We start from the raw sequence: 23,137 nt of genomic DNA on the forward strand, positions 1-23,137 counted from the left end.
ACTTTGTGTAATGACCCATCCACTCCCAGTCTCTATTCAAGCCTAAGTTAATTGTATCCAGTTTGCAAATTAATTCCAATTCAGCAATCTCTCGTTGGAGTCTGTTTTTGAAGTTTTTTGTTGAAGAATTGCAACTTTTAGGTCTGTAATCGAGTGACCAGAGAGATTGAAGTGTTCTCCAACTGGTTTTTGAATGTTATAATTCTTGATATCTGATTTGTGTCCATTTATTCTTTTACGTAGAGACTGTCCAGTTTGATCAATGTACATGGCAGAGGGGCATTGCTGGCACATGATGGCATATATCACATTGGTAGATGTGCAGGTGAACGAGCCTCTGATAGCGTGGCTGATGTGATGAGGCCCTATGATGATGTCCCCTGAATAGATATGGGGACACAGTTGGCAACGGGCTTTGTAGCGTTGGAGAGGTTTTAGTTGGGGGCTGAAGGTGATGGCTAGTGGTGTTCTGTTATTTTCTTTGTTGGGCCTGTCCTGTAGTCGGTGACTTCTGGGTAGTCTTCTGGCTCTGTCAATCTGTTTCTTCACTTCAGCAGGTGGGTATTGTAGTTGTAGGAATGCTTGATAGAGATCTTGTAGATGTTTGTCTCTGTCTGAGGAGTTGGAGCAAATGCGGTTGTATCGTAGAGCTTGGCTGTAGACAATGGATCGTGTGATGTGGTCTAGATGAAAGCTGGAGGCATGTAGGTAGGAATAGCTGTCAGTAGGTTTCCATCTGACAGCTGGAGTTTATGTGACCATCGCTTATTAGCACCGTAGTGGTGTTTATGTGACCATCGCTTATTAGCACCGTAGTGTCCAGGAAGTGGCTCTCTTATGTGGACTGGTCCAGGCTGAGGTTGATGGTGGGATAGAAATTGTTGAAATCATGGGGGAATTCCTCAAGGGCTTCTTTTCTATGGGTCCAGATGATGATGATGATGTCATCAATGTAGCGCAAGTAGAGTAGGGGCATTAGGGGACAAGAGCTGAGGAAGCGTTGTTCTAAGTCAGCCATAAAAATGTTGGCATACTGTGGGGCCATGCGGGTACCCATAGCAGTACCGCTGATTTGAAGGTATACCTTGTCCCCAAATGTGAAATAGTTATGGGTGAGGACAAGCTACCAGGTTTGCCGTGACATTATCGGGGATACTGTTCCTGACGGCTTGTAGTCATCTTTGTGTGGAATGTTGCTGTAGAGGGCTTCTACATCCATAGTGGCCAGGATGGTGTTTTCAGGATGATCATCAATGGATTGTAGTTTCCTCAGGAAGTCAGTGGTGTCTTGAAGATAGCTGGGAGAGCTGGTAGCGTAGGGCCTGAGGAGGGAGTCTACATAGCCAGACAATCCTGCTGTCAGGGTGCCAATGCCTGAGATGATGGGGCGTCCAGGATTTCCAGGTTTATGGATCTTGGGTAGCAGATAGAATACCCCAGGTCGGGGTTTCAGGGGTGCGTCTGTGCGGATTTGTTCTTGTGCTTTTTCAGGGAGTTTCTTGAGCAAATGGTGTAGTTTCTTTTGACGACCCTCAGTGGGACCAGAGGGTAATGGCTTGTAGAAAGTGGTGTTGGAGAGCTGCCTAGCAGCCTCTTGTTCATATTCCGACCTATTCATGATGACAACAGCACCTCCTTTGTCAGCCTTTTTGATTATGATGTCAGAGTTGTTTTCTGAGGCTGTGGATGGCATTGTGTTCTGCACGGCTGAGGTTATGGGGCAAGTGATGCTGCTTTTCCACAATTTCAGCCTGCGCACGTCGGCGGAAGCACTCTATGTAGAAGTCCAGTCTGTTGTTTCGACCTTCAGGAGGAGTCCACCCAGAATCCTTCTTTTTGTAGTCTTGGTAGGAAGATCTCTGTTGTTCAGCGGTGTGTTGGAAATATTCCTTGAGTCGGAGATGTCGAAAATAGGATTCTAGGTCACCACAGAACTGTATCATGTTTGTGGGGGTGGAGGGGCAGAAGGAGAGGCCCTGAGATAGGACTGTGACACTCTGGGGATAGCAGTGCAGAAGTGAGATACGTGGTGGTAATGCAGGGCAACGTGTAATGCTGAAGGTGGGAAGCTCATCTGACATATGTCCTGTACCCACACCACTGCTCTCTGCTAGAGGCCTTTTTCTTTTTTAGCCTCTATCTTTCAGTTTATTAAACCTTGCTATAAGCAAAGTCAGAAAATAAACGAATGGGACTTTACTCTTTCCATCCCTCCCCTAAATTCACGGTAAGGCTGATTTTGTTCTTTTCACATTCTCTGTTCACTGCAAGGATAATTAATGGATATTTGTAGTATTGGTCCTAAACAGCATTCGGATTTATTGGTTCATTTCTTTCCAAATATAGTTTCCTATTTCCTACATTTACAAAATATATTTAATTCATAAAGACACAACTTCACTCTTGTTTGAACGCTGTAGGCCAGTCTTTGCTCTCTTGCATCTCATGTAGTCATTTACACCAGTAACTGAATGCAAAAAGAAGTGTACAATCCTACAAACCTGATTGGATACCACTGTACGCCCACTTTGTAGAGGTGGAAGAGACTGCACAAGGTGCAGCGCAACAGAGAATCTGGCCCTGGGTATATGTGCACTTCTTCTTTAAACAAAGAAGTCAGGACTCGGACTTATTCTGAGAATTTGGACAACAGAAAAATAACTAGGAATTTCATTTGCACTGCTGTAAAGACGATCTGCCCATTTATCTCTTTTGATGAATGCACTCACAGTATCTCTTTTATGCAGTATGTTATTACCCCACACCATATCTGTCCACAGTGAGATACTATGAAATAACAGAGTGTGAAGCTTTTGATGGTCAGGCTGGGACTAACCACTGAGTCAGACAGAATCTAGAATGAAAGCTAGTAGGTACAAGATGGATGCAAGCAAAACCAAGCTCACTCAAGGTCACCAAAAGGAACTAACTACAGTATTCAGGCATTAATAATAACATAACATAGTCAGTACTGACCAACAGGCTGTTTAGACATCATCATCAAGCCAATCTTTAAACTCTCCTACTCCTGGAATGCAGTTATAACAATTGAAAGTTTTCTAAAACTATTTTGGAACTGAGATAAGCTTTTTCCTTTAACAGAGCACCCAATTGCAGACAGGAGTCTGATCCTTACCGATACATCGAGATCCATCCTCACTGGAATGATAGCCTCTGCTGCACATTAACAGGTTTCTCTGACAAGTGTACGATCCAACAGTATTGATACAGTTGAATCCAGGCTTACACGGCTCAGGAAGTGAAGTGCATTCATTAATATCTGTGGAAGAGAAAGTGTGTTAGTAATAGCTATTCATATTAAATCTGCTTCTTTCTGTTCCAGCTGTCACTTTTTTTCCTTCATTTTGATTTTGATTTATTATGTAATCTATGTAGGGGCTGATGAGAATCAGTTATGCCTGCATTTTAAAACTTCACGATATGCAATTCCAATATATAACATTTTTAGAAGAGCAGCAACATTTGGACAAAATTCAGTGAAAATTTAAGGAACATCAAACACGATCAATGTACAGCCACTGAACAGTGTAACAGTAGCAGGAGTCTGTTCAGTGCTACTGCACACATTAGAAATGTATTGCTGTAATCACACTTACCGACACAATTACCCTCCGGGTCTTGTAAAAATCCTTCCATGCATCGCTGCTTTGATTCACAATAAAATGATCCTTTGGTATTCTGACATACAAAGTTTACTTGACAAGTATGAGTTCCTCTCACACATTCATCAATGTCTATTAATAAAGATAAAGAAACAATATGTGATCAATTCTGCCACATTTTTTCTAATCCTGTTAAATAATTTGTAACCCTCGTCCTTCCTCTCCCCCCCCCCCCCCCCCCCAGAAATGCGGTTATGAAGTCTCAGATTTTCAAAAGGCCTCCGAAAACATGCTTATAAAATCAGTGAGTACAGTTGTTTGTTCCTGCCCACAGACAGGCTTCAGAATCTTGCAGCTGCATTTTTTTAGGCACCATTTCTGCAATGGGATCCATGCAGGTAGGCCCCACGATCTCCAGAGTCCCACTGAAGTCACCAGTGTAGATCCTATTGCCGGATTGGGGTCTAAGAAACCCACAGAAACACTGATGTAGTGTATGTTTTGTGTGGACTAGTAGCTCCATTTCTAAAGCAAGATGGACATTTTGCTTCTTACAGAATAAAAACTGTAGCTAAAATCTCTGTGTGTGTGTGTGTGTGTGTGTGTGAGAGAGAGAGAACACTGAACAAAAAAGAAATAGCCAATAATTTATTGATGCCTTTTGCGGTCTATAAGCAGCTAACAATTTTTTCCAATTTATTTCTTACATGACGTTATTTGCCAAATAGCTTCCACGTTTAACTTTTGGTCTGTTTATTAGCAGTTTATTGTGAGATTTCAATCTTCAAAATTCAAGCTGTGCTGGTCAGTTCTGACTGGATAGAGATCGCATGGAATAGTTTCATTTCCCTGACTGGGTGAGTATAATGAGGTTTCTGGTGTAAATACTCACATTCACAAGCTCAAAACTCGTTTTCTGTGAGTATTTTCCAATATTAGCTTATAATTTGCTGTTTCTGTGAACATTCCTGTTGGTGACCTCGTTTGCTAGAATATTGCCAGGAAAGCAAATAAAAAAAAAAGGAGGCACAAACTCAAAATCCATGGTTTAAGTCGGAGAAAGCTTGCAGAACCTTTGGAGGCATTCCCACAGTGGTAAGTATCAGCAAGAGACATATGTTAAAGTTGTTTGCAGTGTTGTTGTAGCTGTGTTTATCCCAGGATATGAGGGTGAGGTAATATCTTTTACTGGACCAACTTCTTTTGGTGGAAGGTACAAGCTTTCAAACTACACAGAGCTATTCTTCAGGTCCTTCCCCAGACCTGAAGAAGGGCTCCGTGTAGCTAGAAATTCTGTACCTTCCACCAACAGAAGTTGGTTCAATAAAAAGCATTACCATACCACCTTGTCTCTCTCATATGTTAAGGCTGTCCATCTTCCAGAAGGTACTATGTTGTCAAATCTTTCTACGACGGAAAGAAGATGAGGTATCAAAAAACAATGGAGACTCAGTATCTCATAGCATAAAACTAACTGCCAAAGCAAAGTAGCTGTAGCGATATCTAGACATTAATTCTTACAGAGATGCTGGAATTTTAGCCCTTGGAGTCACACTTAAAGGGCCACTTAAAAACCTGCTTTATACATTTTATAAACCATTAAGAAGGATTATAAATAAATAGTAACTAATTTATAAGGCTAATAAATGCTAGGACCAAACCATGGAGCTAAGGTTCCCTCGAGGTGAGCAAGGACTCCACAATCTAGCCCTTATTAAGTCTTTTCAAACATACGCTACCTACAGTTAAATATCTGGTTCACTTACAGTGTAGGAATTCAGTTACTACTCACTTAAAATGTTTGCTGTATGCCAAATCCTCAGGGCTACACTAAGGCCAACTGCTATTCAAGTCCTTGGGAAATTGCAGGAGTAAAAATGGAGTGGGGACCAAAATTCCCTTTAAGCCAGACTATTAAGTGCGGTGCAAGCACTCAAGGAACCCACTCGGCCAGGACATGCCATGGCCAAGGGAGAGGTGCCCCTCTCCCAGCCCCAACCTAGCCCCGCCCCCATTGTGCCACTGCCGGAAGAGGGGCACCCCTCCCCTCGCCCAAACCCAGCCCTGGACCTGCTGCATCTGTGGGAGGGGCACCTATCCCGTGGCCCCAACCACAGAGCTGCCACGGCGGGGAGAGGCGCCTCTCCCCCCAAGCCCAGGTGCTGCTGCAGGGAGTTCTCTTTCCCCGCCATAGCCCCAGGGCAGCCTGCACCCCAAATCCCTCATCCCCACCCCAGAGCCTGCACCCCCCGCCAGAGCCCTCACCCCCCACCCCAACCCTCTGCCCCTCATCCCCTGCCCCACCCCAGAGCCCGCACCCCCAGCCGGAGCCCTCACACCCCTGCCCCAGCCCTGAGCCCCCTCCCACACTCCGAACCCCTCGGCCCCACCCCCTGAATTTTGTTATGTGCACCGATATGAAGATGATGTGTCACACATCACCTCCATATTGGTGCACATAACAAAATTCATTCTGCACATGTGTGGGAAAAATTAGAGGGAACACTGGTGGGGACATAACTCCTACCTTCATGCATTGAGGAGAGAGGGATCCCCCACATCTCTCTCTCTCTCTCACACACACACACACACCAGCCACCTGTGCTGCATGGTCTCCACGGACCTGGGCCTGTAGCGGACTCTCCATTGGTCTGGGCTGCCGTATATAGGGTTGGACAAGGAGCAGGAAGGATGAGAAGAACCCGAATCATTCTCACCCCCATGGAAAATGCTCCAAAAAACTGAATACAGCCAGAGGCTGCATTAACCTAGGAATTGCCATATTGGATCATGCTCATGGTCGATCTAGTCCAGTATCCTGTCTCTGACCATGACCAGCACCAGATATATCAGAGGAAGGTGCTGGAACCCCACATTAGGCAGAACTGGGATAATCTTTCCCCATGGAAGACTCATCCTGATCCCTAACAGAGGCTGGCTTAAGCCTTGAACTATGACGTTTTTAAATCCCTTTCACAGTTTTATCAACTCCTCAGTTATGATATTAAGTTTCTTCTGGAGCCCCCTGAGTGTTGGGGACTGCCCTTCTTGGGAGATGCCAGCCAGGGGCAGCCTTCAGCTGAGAAGTCCCTAATAATTTGGCTCTACTGGAGAGCTACAAGGGACTAGCAGTTAGTGCACAGGCACACTATGCATCTCAGGGGATCTGTAAGGTGTGGTCTGACCATCTATGTCTTTGGGGGTGTAATTAACCCTGACCCGTCCCACCCACACCCCTGGAAACATTCCGCTTACTGTGTTTTCCTTCCCCTCCCCCTCCCAGAGGTTTTCCTGTGGGAGGATAAAACAAGGACCCCAGGCTATGGGGCAATGCAGCAATATTTCTATTACAAACCGTGGGATGAACCTGTTTTAGGAACAACAGTTTAAAAAAAAAACCAAAGTGTTGTGGGAAATTGGCTTTACCTGCCTCTTTGGCATAAACAATTCTTTTTGTGGTGACCTCTGCTTTTCTCTCATCTATTTAATATTAAGCAGCAACCATAAAAAATTATTCATACTCCCGCTTTCTCTTCCCTTCGAATAATTACAACTAATTAGATGTTAGCAGCTTGCAAAAGATAAGCAGATGCCAAAAAATAAATATCTACAAGCCAGATTCTGATAACCTTGGTCAGGACATGAAGCCCTGGTCTTACATGAGAAGAGTTTAGCAGCAAACATAATGAAAGACTGAAAAGTGCTTGCCTTACCAACACATTCACCATCCTTAAGTTCATAGCCTGGCTGACAGCTGAGTTCTTGGAGACATGTAAATGATCCAACTGTATTAATACAGTGTTCTCCTCGCTTACAGGTGTGCGCGTCTGTTACGCATTCATTAATATCTACAAGAAGAAGCAGTTAGATAATTCAGAGGCTCACATACACCAAGAAAGCTGCCTCTTCCTGCTCTCTTTAGGAAAGAGTCAAAGGCTCATTTTAAAACTTTCTTCCAAAAGCAAGTTTACGTAGCACTGTGCTTCAGTATTTTGACTGAGGACATTTTATGTTAGGGTTTCTGTTGCCGTAGAGCAGCTGAAGAGAATTAAAGGTAGCTTTTTTATTTCCCTTTTGAATTCACAGTGAGTGATGTGTTCATCAAGGACATGGGATGGACAGAACTGATTAGATACCAAAGCCAGTAGAGGTTAGATAATGAACTTTGCATTTAATGGCTTCTAACAGAACAAAAAGAGGATTCAGACTTCCTACTCATTAAAGGCTTTTCAAAGCTCAGGTTATCAATCCTACTGCTTTATGCCAAATATACCACAGCTGCATGCATGAACTATAGCAGGGACTGTGTTTTGAGGTTATTCACATTGCTAATGGAGTTACATTCAATAGGGAATACCCCCTATTGAAGTTGAACACTTTTTAAAACAACAATCTTGTGAAAATATGGGGCAGGGAAGAGGAGAGTCCAAAAGGCTGAAATAAAGCTTTTAAAATTCAATTCAAGTGATCAGTCTTCATGAGGAGGAAGTACAAAACAGGAAAATTTAATGCTTTCATCTAAACGTTGGATCATTTCAAGTGAAAAAGGTACCTATTTTAGAAAGGAAAATGCAATCTCTGAACAGATAAATTTTGACATATTTTTGATGGAAATCTATTCAGACTGAAAAACAGGCAGTTTGATTTCCGAATATGTTAAAAGTGAAAATTGGAAATTTCATGAAGAAAAAAAAAAATCCTAAGTAACAAAATGGAATGGAAAGACAAAGGAAGAAAATCTTCATGCAGAACTCCCCCTGAGATGTTAAACTTTCACACAGTTCTAGTTAAAACTATGAAGTCAATTAAAAGCTGCACGAAACAGGAATATGAACACATCAACTACAGTCAGTCACCACACTTTCCTGCCCAAAGCTATTTTCACAGCATGCATCAGAACTAGCACTGTGTTAATGAAGCCTCAAAAATTCAGGTGAAAGAGCCTGGTTCCCAGATACGTACAGCCTGGGTCATACCATCATCTTGCAAAGCCCCAAAACCCGAGCAGATATTACAAAATTTATAAAGCTGATTTTTCTGGTCGCAGTGGAAGAGGGCCACAGACAAAAATTTTAGACACCAATCTTGCACGCACTTGTTCGTAACTTTACACCTGTGAACAGCCCCAGTGGAACTGTTCATGTGCATTAGGTTAGTCACCTGTGTAAGTTTGTGCAGGAGCAGGACCTTAGTTTCACTGGACTTTCTCGGTTTATTTCTTATATTTTTATTTCTTATTCTTCACGTGCTTCATGCTGACTTTCCAAAGCGAGGAGATCAGTCCCTAACAATGCATCTGCAGTTAAGTACCATCAACTGGGCACCCTTTTGACAATCCTGCAAGCCCTATGCATGCAGAATTTTCTCTGAGCTCAGTGCAACTTCCCGCATACAATGGGTTTGCAGCATTAGGCTCATGAAGTGTGCATGGTTTACAGTTATTTCCTGTGTGTACTTCATTGATAGGCTTCAAAATTTTCATAAAACTTGATTTAAAAAACCAAAACTGCTTGAATGGATTTGATGTGATTTTTAAATTTTAAACGACTATTCCCACAAATAGCCATTTATGGCATGTAACTTCTAGGGCCAAATCCAGTCAGAGTCTTTCCATTCAATGGGCTCTGGATCTGGGCTCTTAGCTTGCTACAGTTTCTCTGAGACAAAGAAAATGTTCTCATATAAACACATTAGATGATATCATAGTGTATCATGTGAATTTAGCTACTTCTGTACACATTGTTAAAGGACAAAATATCAGCATGGCAGGTGGACAATGTTTGAAACACTCCACACTGTTAGCGGGTGTCACTCCTCTAAGGAAAGGGTTAGGTGGGTTCTGCCAAAAAAGTGTTCTGCAAAACATTATTTCCCCCTCCCCCATTTTTGTCCAAATTATATTTTTTTTTTCAAAAATTCCTCAACCCTGGACAAACAAGTGGAGCTCGCTGGAATATTGTCAATTAAATGAAATTTTGCTGAAGCCAAAACATTTTGCAGAGACGTTTTGGTTTTGATCAAGTCTTCATCAAAAGTTGTTTTGTTTGTTTTAAGAGAGCTACTTATGCTCTACAGCAGAGGGGGGCAAACTATGGCACATCAAGTCCAGCCCGCAGGACCCTTCCCTCTGGCCCCCGAGCTCCAGCCAGGGAGCGGGGTCAGGACAGGCTTGCGGAGGAGCCAGCCCAACTCCACGGCAGTGCAGTGAGCATGGCGGAGGCTAGCCCCTGGCTGCTCCCCTTCTGCTCCTCTCCCACCCTGCCTCCCTCACAGTCACAGTTCCCCCAGCACCTGGGCAGCATGGCTGCAGCTCCGGCTAGGTGGCACGGCTATAACGCTGCCGGACCTGGTGCTCCAAGGAGGCGCAGTCAGGGGGTGGGGATCAGGAGGAGTTCAGGGGGGCGGGGGGGGGGGGTGTTTGCAGGGCAGCGGTCATGGGGCCTGGGCCCTGCTGGTGGGGACAGGGGAAAAGCAAGCCAGGGCCCCCACAGCATGCTTGGCCCCCGTCCCCAGCAGCCAAGCCCAGACAGGGAGCGAGCCCTGCCTGACTGCCAGGGAGAGCAGCCAAATGAGCAGGGGAAACACACAGGGAAAGGACTGAGCCCTCTTACCCTCCCCCCGGTAACATGGGGCAGGAAGAGCAGGGAGGATTGGATGGGGGTGGGGGGGGGCCCAGGGGGGCGGTCAGGGGGGTGGGGAGCCGGAGGGATTGGATAGGGGATGGGTATCCCAGGGGGATGGTCGGGGGGCAGAGAGCAGGGGTGTTTGGATAGGATGCAGGAGTCCCGGGGGGCAGTCAGGGGTGGGCAGCAGGGGGGGCAGGTTGGATGGGGATGGGGGTTCGGGGGGGGCTGGATAGGGCGCCAGGCTACGCCTCACTGTTTGGGAAGGCATAATGTCCCCCAGCCTTCCCTACCCAGCCCTCCATACAATTTCTGTACCCGATGTGGCCCTAGGGCCAAAAAGTTTGCCCACCCCTGCTCTGTAGTCTGGTGGTTCGGGCCCTGGCCTGGGATGTAGGAAACCCAAGGTCAAATCCCCGCTCTGCCTGAATCAGCATGATCTGGCATGAAACACTCTTCTCTGAAGCTGGCGAAGCAGGGTCTTGAACTGGATTTCCCACATGCCAAGGCAGAGTCCTAACCACCAGGTTATAGAGTACCCACAACATTCAGAAAATTCTGTTTTTGCAAAGATGTTTAAAAAGTTGGGTTTTGTTTTGATGTAGAATAAAAAAAATTCAAAACCATGATAAGGGCCCAAAACGAGAATTGTCATCCTCCAGTCTGCTCAACAAACACGGTCCTATCTGTTCATCTCCCTTGCGTGGGAATGGAGAGGGATCAGGCCCCACATACGAACAGGAGTTACAGAAAAATGGCTCAGCTACGCTCCATGCAAATGCAGAGGGGGGAAGGGGTAGTGATGGTTAGTGTGTTTGTTGCTTCTGGATCCTGAGACCAATTTGCACAGGTCCAGAATACTGGCACTAACTAGAGAAGCCTCAGAACTCCCCAGAATTCCCATGGCCATTCTGGCATTTTGGGATTGTTGGCACAGGTATGCCCTGACCATGCACCTACCCTGCTATTCCTGCAGACATGCCCTCTGGCACCAGGGTTAGCAAGAGAGCTGCTATGGTGGTTCTGTACCACCCAAAGATTCACTTACCCTGGGGGAATCCTCCAGGGGACGATTAAGCCAGCTTTAACACTGGTTGCTGCTACCAGAATGATGCAAAGCAGATGGAGTGGTCACAAGGATCTTGCCCAATATATTTTTTAGACCAGGCCAATCTCTCCTCCTTTATGGATTATCTATAAAATTAGGGGTGGTTGATAACCCTGCTCTCCTCAGTACTCTGAGAACCACTCATCACATCTGTAAGGTGCTTGACCTAGCACCGGAAAATCTGAGCCAGGTTTTCACTAATCAAATAAAATTAATTCCTGCTGTTGGACCAAATATTGTCTCAGCTTCAGTCAGAAGCTGTCAGAAAAACAGGAGGAGGGAAAAAACCTCACAGCCACAAGAGTAAGGGAGAAAGAGAGAGTTGCAAAGAAAGCAAGAAAAATACTTTGGAAAGATATCACAGATTAGAATGATAGAGTTATTTATTTGCTCTTTCAGAGATCCAAAGCATTGCTGAAATGTGTTTGTGGGCTAGGAACAGAAAAGTGGTTTGCGCTGCTACCAGTAACAATTCAGTATTCTTGTCATCAGTCAAAACACCCTCGATGAGTAGATTGAAGCTGTATGCTAAGTTGTGTGTGTGATCATAGGACAACACTTATTTTTTCCCCTGGAACTACTGTTTAAAATAGGAAACTTCACATGACATCAGTGTTAGTTTCCTGTGTCTCAGAAGCTGCCTTAGCTGCAAAGGGATATTGGCAAAGACCTGATCGCTGATTTTCTTGGGTTTGTTTGTTCAGTTTAGTTCGGGTTGTTTTTTTGTTTTGTTTTACATAATTGTGCAGTAAATTAGCATTTTTACACAATCTTGTAAATGGTCAGTGCAGGTTTTTTAGTGTTCTATAGTTGCTCAAGAATTCTGTTCTGTCTTTAAATTACAGCAGCTCAAATTTGTTTTATGGAACACATCTGTTTTATTTAGAATGGTTGTTCCTTTTGCAACTGCCCATCCCGCCTCTTCGTAGTTCTGGTTGTGTGCAGCCCCTGTGGTGCATAAATAAAGTGACCACTTACTGTGTACTCAGAGAGGGGGAAAAAGTTTGGATGGGAAATAACAAAGATAATGGCATACTGTGCTCTGCACATGTAAATAGGAGTGAATCACATGGAAAGGAGCCAATGGGTATGTGTGTTTGGGTGTGTGTGAGAGAGAGGGAGAGAGAGAGAGATGAATCAGACTTTAAACTGCCAATAGAAACAACCCCATTAAAAACACACCTCACCACCTGATTCTTATCTTTGGTAAACATGGAGCTTTCAAGAGCAAAGAAATTATAATATGCATTCAAACAAACTTTGCAGAGGAGTTGTTTGCGTGCCGTTTAAACAGCTGGTGGCTCTTCTGTGTGCCTGACTGACTTTCAGGAATTCTGGAAATCTGCTCTTGAATGCACCTGGAATTTTAATCTGCTACAATTTGACTCAAGGAAATTCAAGAGAAAATACATTGGCTGTTCTATGGTAGTGTACGGATAGTCCCTCCCCTCCCTGATATACATACATATTGATATTAAAAAAATTAAAACAATTTGCAGACACAGTATTAAATACACAGTTCATTGGTCCCAAATTGCTCAAGATGGAGCACAAAAGCAGTTAGCTTGCAAAGGATTCTTTAGGGAAACATGGCTGTAGTGAGAGGCTGAAATGGCAGCTCAACAAATTAGAAACCACAATATATTTGTGGCTTTTCTGTTTGACTAGAAAAGTTAGAAAAATGTTAAATATGGCAAATGTTCTCCAAGCACGTATAGTAAAGACATGTGCAAGTACAGGAAGCAGATATTCAGTGTGTACCTATTCCAAGTTTCAGAGTAGCAGCCGTGTTAGTCTGTATCCGCAAAAAGAAAAGGAGTACTTGTGGCACCTTAGTCTCTAAGGTGCCACAAGTACTCCTTTTCTTTTTACCTGTTCCAAGTTACACTAGTCTCAAAACTTCCTTGCCTCTTTAACCAAGGTACTTGTAGCTATCTGAACTGTAGCAGAGAAATACATGACTTCATTATTTAGCCAGGGAACAAGGGAAGTTTTTTTGCTTCACAAAAGAGTTTTTCCTTCCACGTGTGCATCACTTTAATAAAAAACACATTAAGTGTGTTTCAAAACTGCTATTGTATCTTTTACTTATGTCAGCTGGGGGGGAAGTCATAGGATGGTGAAAAGTGAAAATGATTATAGTACCTGGGATACCCTTGCAAAGGGTTATATAAGTCAATGGAAAACATTCATTAATTTAGCTTCGAACCACTCCTGTGTGAAAGGAAAATACTGTTGTCCATTACTTTACAGATGAGGCTATTGAAGCAAAGTGACATAACCAAGATTTCATGTGTAGGAACCTAAAATGAGGCTCCAAAATTTCTTTTAGGCTCCTTAAATAACATACCTGATTTTCAGAAGTGTTGTGTACTCCACAGCTTCCATTAAGGCTCTGGGAGCTGCTGAGTGCTCAGCACTCTGAAAAAAGTGGCCCTGGGCACACAGGAAGAACATGGTGAAGCACAGAATAACATCTGCCTCCCAGTTCTGTGTTTTAACCCTAAAATATCCTTCCCTCCCAGTGATCTTGTGCTAATCATTTCATTGTTTAATCTAAACTATTATATTTAGATGAATAAAAAATCAGTATTTAAAAAAAAATAATCTAGAAAAAAATCCATATCGGAACATTTGAAAAGCCAGAATGGAAGTAGATTTGTTTGCATTCCTGTTTCTGAACTTTGACATGGTTATTACTGGGACATTTTCCTGCCTGCTCCCTCCTGCTTCATGCTGCATGATGCTCAGTAATAAAATGAGATCACAGAGCACTAGAGGAAACGAAAAGAGCAAAGCTGTGGTGCTGCAGGGTTGAACGTGATTCAGTACATGATGCTATAAACAAAATTACAGGACAGTCAAGGAAGGGAAGGGAGAAGGAAAATAATAACATGTCTACAAGTGATATTATCGTCACAGGTGGTAGTGATTTTCAAGTGTCATTAGTGATTTCCAGGGCTTCAATTTTTGGATGCCTAACTCTAGACACCTTAAGAGGGTCTAATTTGCAGAGGGTGAGTGCACAACATTTCTGAAAATTAGGCCTCTGAGATGTCTCTAGTTTGGTATGTGAAAATCAAGTCATTTTTTAAAATGTAGGCCATAGCCTTTCGTAAGCAATGATATTTAAAGACACTATTAAATGACAGGATAGTGGTAAAAACTGATTATTGTCCCACTGAAGGTTATAAACCAGGGATGTTGTAACAAGATGTTGACATACCTGACCTTTATTCTTATAATATCAGTGGGAGACCTGTGGGTTAATCCGAGAATCAAAAATTCCATTGTTTCAGAATGCATTTTCTACAGAAGCTTTGTTACCTGAATTTGCGCACCTTTCATCAGATACATTTATCAAGCTCCTGTGCCAAAGCCCCAAACCTAAAGCAGCAGAATTCACCCTGTCCAGAAAGGTCAAGACCATTCTGTGCTACATTAGTCCAATTTAACTGTCAACTGAATTTCTGCTTTTCATAACTGCATGAACTTTTATGGCTTTCCAGCTGAATAATATGCATCCTGAGAACGTATTGCTAGGGGAAAAGCCAAATAGCAGAAGAACACACAATGGTAAAAATCACGGAGTGAGTGATGCACATGTGTTTTTACTAACTCACATTGAAATGTCATATGCAAAGATGGCCAGAGAGCCTTTTAGCACAAATGGTTTAAATGCATTGCACAGCATGAAGAATTATGATGCTTCAGTGAATGGCTTACACCTATAATCTTACCAATACATTTTCTATGCATGTTGAGTGTAAAGCCCTCTGCACAGATCACCCTGTGGTTGACACAGTAGAATGATCCCAATGTGTTTATACATAACTGGCTTCTGGAACAATTGTGAGCACCTGTAAGGCACTCATCCAGGTCTATATCAACATGTTGCAACCAAAAGGGAAAAACAGAATTCTATTAGCTTTGTTCCTGAAATGATACAATATTTCTTTCACATTGGAGCTATTTAAATACAGTGTGTTGGAGCTACCATGTTAGTATCATATTACAATTTAAGCAGAGCATTATGTTCAGTGCAAAGGATACAATTAACATTCCAAATTTTACCATGGTTGCCTAGAGACAATCATCTCAACACTGATATTGTTGAAACAAGCTGATCTCAATCATGACAAGATTTAAGTAAGGATTCATAGGGAATAATTTATCCCAGGATTTTAACCTCTTGTTTTTGTTCATGGAATTTCTAGGGTTTCCTTGAATTAGGCTGATTCAACTGATATTCAATAGTATTCGAGAATCTATGTTTTAAAAAATATTAACCCTCTGGATTGATTGGGAACAGTTCTCTGTGAGAGTTCAGAAGATGCTATCCAACCTTAGTTGGTTAGTTATGATTGATCAGATCATGATGAAGATGCCATGCGGCACTGCTATGGGTACCGCATGGCCCCAGAGTATGCCAACATTTTTATGGCTGACTTAGAACAACGCTTCCTCAGCTCTCGTCCCCTAACGCCCCTACTCTACTTGCGCTATATTGATGACATCTTCATCATCTGGACCCATGGAAAAGAAGCCCTTGAGGAACTCCACCGTCATTTCAACAATTTCCATCCCACCACCAACCTCAGCCTGGTCCAGTCCACACAAGAGATCCACTTCCTGGACACTACAGTGCTAATAAACGATGGTCACATAAACACCACCCTATACCGGAAACCTACTGACCGTTATTCCTACCTACATGCCTCCAGCTTTCACCCTGATCACACCACACGATCCATTGTCTATAGCCAAGCTCTGCGATACAACCGCATTTGCTCCAACCCCTCAGACAGAGACAAACACCAACAAGATCTCTATCAAGCATTCTTACAACTACAATACCCACCTGCGGAAGTGAAGAAACAGATTGATAGAGCCAGAAGAGTTCCCAGAAGTCACCTACTACAGGACAGGCCTAACAAAGAAAATAACAGAACGCCACTAGCCGTCACCTTCAGCCCCCAACTAAAACCCTTCCAACGCATTATTAAGGATCTACAACCTATCCTGAAGGATGACCCAACACTCTCACAAATCTTGGGAGACAGGCCAGTCCTTGCCTACAGACAGCCCCCCAACCTGAAGCAAATACTCACCAGCAACCACATACCACACAACAGAACCACTAACCCAGAAACCTATCCTTGCAACAAAGCCTGTTGCCAACTGTGCCCACATATCTATTCAGGGGACACCATCACAGGGCCTAATAACATCAGCCACACTATCAGAGGCTTGTTCACCTGCACATCCACCAATGTGATATATGCCATCATGTGCCAGCAATGCCCCTCTGCCATGTACATTGCTCAAACTGGACAGTCTCTACGTAAAAGAATAAATGGACACAAATCAGATGTCAAGAATTATAACATTCATAAACCAGTCGGAGAACACTTCAATCTCTCTGGTCACGCGATTACAGACATGAAAGTTGCAATTCTTCAACAAAAAAACTTCAAATCCAGACTCCAGCGAGAAACTGTTGAATTGGAATTCATTTGCAAATTGGATACAATTAACTTAGGCTTGAATAGAGACTGGGAGTGGCTAAGTCATTATGCAAGGTAACCTATTTCCCCTTGTTTCTTCCCCTCCCCCCCCCCCCCCAGACGTTCTTGTTAAACCCTGGATTTGTGCTGGAAATGGCCCACCTTGATTATCATACACATTGTAAGGAGAGTGACCACTTTAGATAAGCTATTACGAACAGGAGAGTGGGGTTGTGTGGGGAGGGGGGGGAGAAAACCTGGATTTGTGCTGGAAATGGCCCAACTTGATTATCATACACATTGTAAGGAGAGTGATCACTTTAGATAAGCTATTACCAGCAAGAGAGTGGGGTGGGGGGAGAGAAAACCTTTTGTAGTGGTAAACACCCATTTTTTCATGGTCTGTGTGTATAAAAACATCTTCTGTATTTTTCACAGTATGCATCCGATGAAGTGAAGCTGTAGCTCACGAAAGCTTATGCTCAAATAAATTGGTTAGTCTCTAAGGTGCCACAAGTACTCTTTTCTTTTTGCGAATACAGACTAACAGGGCTGTTACTCTGAAACTTAGCATAAGTAGTTAGTACATATTGTAAGGGACCAATCAAGGTAGAATGACCCATTAACACCTCTGCAGTGAGAGGACAAAAAGAGGGCGGTAGTGGGTTACAGATTGTTGTAGTTGTTTGATGATACCCCATATGGGTTCCAGTGTGGGGTGGTAGGTGAGAACTATGAGTATACACCTTAACACACTTAAAACCACCTTCACCAAATAAGGACACTTCACCAGAGAAGTAGATGGCATCATGGAATGGGCCACCCAGATACCCCGAGAGAACCTGTTTCAATCCAGAAATAAAACCCTATCTGCACACCCCTCATCCAGTGCACTAAATGCCCCAATAACACAGTATTGAACTCATACAGGAAAATGATAAAAGACAAAAACACCCTATCACCTATGGATGAACACTTTTCACAAAGCGCTCACTATATTCTGACCTATCAGTCGTCACCCTCAAAAGAAACCTGTGCAACACTTGCAAAAGAGGACCCTGGACAGACCCCTGGTGAAGCTTATGTTGGTCAAGGGTGTGTTTTTTCACACCCATGACCAACAAAAGTTTTATTGACAAAAGGGCTACTGTAGACAAAGTCTAAAAATCATGGACTGGACATAGACACTGGATTTATGGCTTATTACAACAACCTGTAACGCATTATCCCCCTCTTTTTCTCCTATGACTGCAGAGATATTAATGGGCCACTCTACTGCAAACGTTTGTCTCTCTCACCAACAGAGGTTGGTCCAATGAAAGATATTACCTCGCCCATCTTGTCTCTCTAAAACCCATTTCAGTCATTTACAAATGCCTCTTCTACTATATAACTTCCCACAGTGAAAATAACCCACAGTGAAAATAACCCTTCCATACAAACTTGGCTTGAAGGATGGAGTTCACTCCTCCACCTGTAGAGAGAACACAGATTTGCAGCAGAGCCTCTCTTGGTTTCCATGCTAGCTCATAGGCTGGAACGGTAGCCTCTGCCACTTCACAACTTCACTGCAGAATGTCAGGGCCACTGGATTTGTGCTGTTGTAGATCCCATGGCCCAGAACCTCAACTGCTTTTGATTGGAGGCCCCCCTCCAATGTCATGCAAGGCGTGTACAGGCCCCATTCCTCCAATCTGAACAACTCCAATACAAGACTTAGGTAAAGCAAAAGGTGAATTTTACATTTTACATTTAGTGAAAAAGGGATAGTAATAAGGTCTTATGTTTTAACAAGAGGTATGGTCTGACCAATCTTAACTACTTTGCCATGCACACAGTCAGGGAATGCATCTTTAAACACCACAGTGGAAATGGCTAACCAGGCAATTCTTCAAATGACCAGATGGATGTTGTAAGTGATATGTCTGAGGTGCTCAAACACTTTTAGCATCCCTAGTGCGATCTAGTTTTAAGTACAGTAAAGTTAAGCCTCTACTATCACCTGCAGTTAGCAATACCAAAAATAATAGGCCCTTAGAGAAATGCCCATGAGGCTCCCAAGATTAATGGGAACCATATAATGTGTCTTTAGTCTATTATCTCAGTGGAAACACCTACTCACCTTCACAGGAAACGCCATCAGCCATGAGAGCATATCCACTTAAACAAGAGCACACAGCATTTCCTTCCACAATATTACAGATGTGCTTACAGGGGCCATTATCTAGACAAAGCAAAGTTTCAAACATTTTAAAATTCAACACAGAAGTCCTCTAAAGAGCTTTGTTCACCCAGGTATAATCCCATGTATAAAATGTGTAAACGAACAATCTCTTGGTACTTACCATCCTTCTATTATACTCGAATATTCCTACGTGTGTTACTTAAGTTATCCTGCACCGCTCTTCTGTTTAAACTAACCTAAATAGCAAGTGTGTAATAACCTTGAAATTAGAGTCTAACCTCAGATTACCTCAGCACATTCCTCCTGACAATCCTCTAAACTCCTCAGGCTAATACAAGAGGTAACTTATGTATGTATGTGCACGGAAATGAAATCAGCCAAAGGAGCTTTGGAATTTCATTCCAGCCTTGTAAACATTCCTAAACCATCTGTCTCCAGCTTGTCTGTCATACATACCTTTACACTTATTTTGCTCTACTTGTAAAGTCTTAATAGTGGTAGGCTGAATATTAGAGGCTTCTGGAGCAATGGTGGCTTCCACTCCTATGTTTTGTCCATCATCAATGTTTTGTCCATCATCAATATCTGTGAACATGTACAAAAACAAAGAATGTAGAGATGAATATTACATCACATCCCTCAAGTGCCAGAAGCAAAGATTCCAAGTCAGACCTTTCATTCAGTTATGCTACTTTCTGTAATCTATACAAATAGATTTTCAGATGACTCCATAACTTCTCCTGCAAAACTGATGAAGGTGCTGAGTTGATATTTGTGATCTTAAAACATATTGTGTCCAGGCAATTGTCCAAATAGCATAAGCACATGCAGAGGGTTGTATGCATAAATGGATATGCTCCAGAATTAGCAGGCAGGGTAGCCTGCTGTATAATTCCTCCACCAAGTTAAATTTGCCTTGTAAGTGTCAAAATCTAATTCATCACATAACAGTTTATGATTTAAGCCTTAGACTGTTGCCCTGCCATGAAGCCAATCTCCTTGTCTTAATTCCTTGGGTGAATTGCATGGTCAATATATAAAAATATATGTGGTCTTCAAACTTATGCTGTATATTCTACTAAAATGTAATTGAAAATAATACGTCCACTGTTGTAGGCACAGTATGCAAGAGAATAACATCCAAACAGACAAGTAGGACTTTTTGTGACTAACATCTATCATTTCCCTTAAGCGTCTAAAAAAAAAACCTTTACAGGTATGACAACAGGTCTAAACTAGTGCCCTGCTCTGCTATATCAACAGGAGCAATCCAGCTTGTGTGCATCATCTTTTTGTGTCTAAGCTGAACAAGGCCCAGTTCTGCCCTGGGATGTACAACTCCTGCTGGCTTCAGCAGAAGTGGTACACACACATCTGAGCGCACAATATGACCCACAGGGTGTATGACAATGAGAGATGACTGACCAGGATTACTGCATGGAGATTTTCCATGAAAATAACAGGTATTAGAGGCGCAGAGGCATGAGGCAAGGGCAGGAAAACTTCATGTGGTATGTCCCAGTTAGATTTCCCAGTGTCAGAAAATAAGGCAAGAGATACAGATGTGTTTGATCCAGCTAGATTTCCTGCCATGAGGGTAAGCCAACCCAGCTAAGAAAAATAAAAGGCACATTTTGTATGAACTAAGACATCACTGATTAATTCTCTGTAAAAACAGAGATTTTCTTTTTTCAAAATATTAACAGGAAAATGTAAATTAAAAGAAAAAATAATCAGGGTTCTGCAGAAAGTTAAGTGGGGTTACCCATAACTGAGAGTGCATTGGGGGACAGAGGAGACAGACATATAAAACACGATGGGTTTGTTACACACCTCGTCAGGGGGAAATATTAAACAGGAGGAATAAGAAGTCCAGCAGGAGCACTGAGAGCTACAGCAGGAAAGAATGGAGATTAGCCAGACATCCAACTACATGCATGTCTCTTCTTGCTGCATAGCCGGGTGCAATCAAAGGCCCTCTCCTCATGCACTACATCTCTCCCTTGCCCAGCATGAAAACAAGACATGTGTAGTGCTCATGAGGAGATATTCACCAGGTACTATGGCCAGAAGGAGAAAATGGGAAGATGCCATGGCTACTAGATAGCCAACTGCTGGTGCACTGCAACCTGGCAGGGCAACGAAGCATTCTTCCTAAACTCACGCAAAACGTGGAGATGAGCTATGTAATCTTGCTTATAGTGCAGCAGTGTGAATGGAATATTGGTGCAGAAGCCCTGTCCCAGCTCCACCATCGCTGTGTCCCACAGCTTGGGCTCTTTCTGCATGGACCAGCATATGGAACTATTGTTACTGCATGCCGAATGCAGACCCAGCCTTCCCTTAGGAATTTGAAGATTACTTCATCCTGGACTGAGGGTAAAATTTTCAAAAGCCCCTAAGTGACTTAGGAACTTTAGTCTCTTTTTCAGAAGTGATTTAAGACCTTAGGAGCCTAAGTTCCATTGCCATTCAATGAGAATTAGGACCTTAAGGGTCAGATTTTCAAAGGTATTTAGGAACCTAAAAATGCAGGTTGGTGCCTAGTGGAGTTTTCAAAAGTGCCTGGACAACCATCTATATCTTTAGGCACCTAAATACCTTCATGAATCTGGTCCTATTTGCCTAAGTCACTTTTGAAAATAGGATTTGGGCTCCTACATCACACTGGCACTTTTGAAAACGTAAACCTGAATGATTACAGTGCTTTGTAGATTTTACATATCTCAATTTATTTCAAGCCTTCCTTCTAATCATCTAGGAAGTTACTGATGAGGAAATAATGATGTCTGGAAAACGGTATGCCAATATACCACCTCCCACTTCTCATAGGGCATTTTTATTTGTTACGATGAAAACTAAAAGTTAAATAGACACTGACTTTGATCACATATATTTTAAAAAAGAAGAGTCCACTTTAAAACAGAAGTGCCAGAAAAAAAGTTTTGGCAAGGAAGTGGTTTGCATATTAAATGAGTTACTGTTCTTGAATAGATATGGGCAAACTATTTACTGTATAATATAAGGAACCATCCACCAACTTTCACTGAAAGCTCCAAACAAACCTATTTAGAGTACATTAGCAAAGATTCATTCAACTATTTTCAGCATTGAGTCTCATTTATATTCACTAAGTTGTGATCTGAATAACTTCACTCAAAATAGTGGGTGCTCAGCACCTCTCATATTTCCTAATATACCTATGGTCTTCAGCCAGGATTGAAAGCACCAGTGAGATGTTCTCTCTTTACTGGCAGACTGACCAGAAGTAGTGATCACCAAAAATCTTATAAGAACCCATCATCAAATCTCAAAGTGAGACAGCCTCCTTGCAGATCGAGCACCACCTGGATCAATCTCTAGCTCGGTCCTTGAGATGGTCTATCTGGATGACCAGAATGGCCCTTTCACAAGGTTTCATTGGTCATTTTCACACTTCAGTAGCAGAGAAACTCTTGATCATTTCAGCTACCGGGACAACTGAGCACATAGTCACAGGTGGTCAGCTTCAGCATAAACGCCCTCATGAAGTGTATGCACCATTTCTGGAAAGTTCATTCCCAAAAGTTTTCTAATCTAAGTTTACAGACCCAGATGTTACATGTTACAGATGTTTTAAAAAAATAATCAAAATTAAACCCAAAAGTAGAACCCAGCACTAATTCTGCACACAGCAGCACTTATCTGATGTGGCTTTACATACAGCCGTCTTGCAAAACTGCCATGAAAATTTGCTACCAGACACAAAATCTACTACCCCACTACCAGGCTTCTGATGATGTTGGTGGCAGGATCAAACAAACAAACAAATAAATTTGATGTAGGTGAGAGGGTGAACTAAATTTTGCAAGGCTGAAGTACAGAACTGTTTTCATTACCACCTCTGTATCAGGTTCCTTATACAGAATTTAATATAAACAAAAAAGCAGACAACTGACAACTGTAGCAAAAGCATAGTCAAAAAATACCTCACTGATGTAACTTTCTCAAAATCATGGTGAGAAGAATGATATAATAAGAACTTATTATTTGGATTTAGCTTACAGTACCTGGCGTCTAAGGTTTGGCAAAAATTGGATGGCAACATTTCT

General features: G+C 42.6%; 1 protein-coding gene across 2 annotated transcripts in view; it reads right to left on the bottom strand.

Moving 5' to 3' along the window:
• FBLN2 (fibulin 2) overlaps positions 1–23,137 on the bottom strand; it is a 192,145-nt gene that overhangs the window by 16,787 nt on the left and 152,221 nt on the right. For both annotated transcript variants that reach the window (XM_074958111.1, XM_074958110.1), the window contains exons 7-11: positions 19,503–19,631; positions 18,984–19,085; positions 7,337–7,471; positions 3,618–3,755; positions 3,137–3,280 (exon numbers count right to left, since the gene is read on the bottom strand). In XM_074958111.1, the coding sequence (XP_074814212.1) occupies positions 3,137–3,280; positions 3,618–3,755; positions 7,337–7,471; positions 18,984–19,085; positions 19,503–19,631 (648 nt within the window). The remainder of the gene's footprint in view (positions 1–3,136; positions 3,281–3,617; positions 3,756–7,336; positions 7,472–18,983; positions 19,086–19,502; positions 19,632–23,137) is intronic.

Source organism: Natator depressus, chromosome 7 (genome assembly GCF_965152275.1).
Source record: "Natator depressus isolate rNatDep1 chromosome 7, rNatDep2.hap1, whole genome shotgun sequence".
Classification (NCBI taxonomy): domain Eukaryota; kingdom Metazoa; phylum Chordata; order Testudines; family Cheloniidae; genus Natator; species Natator depressus.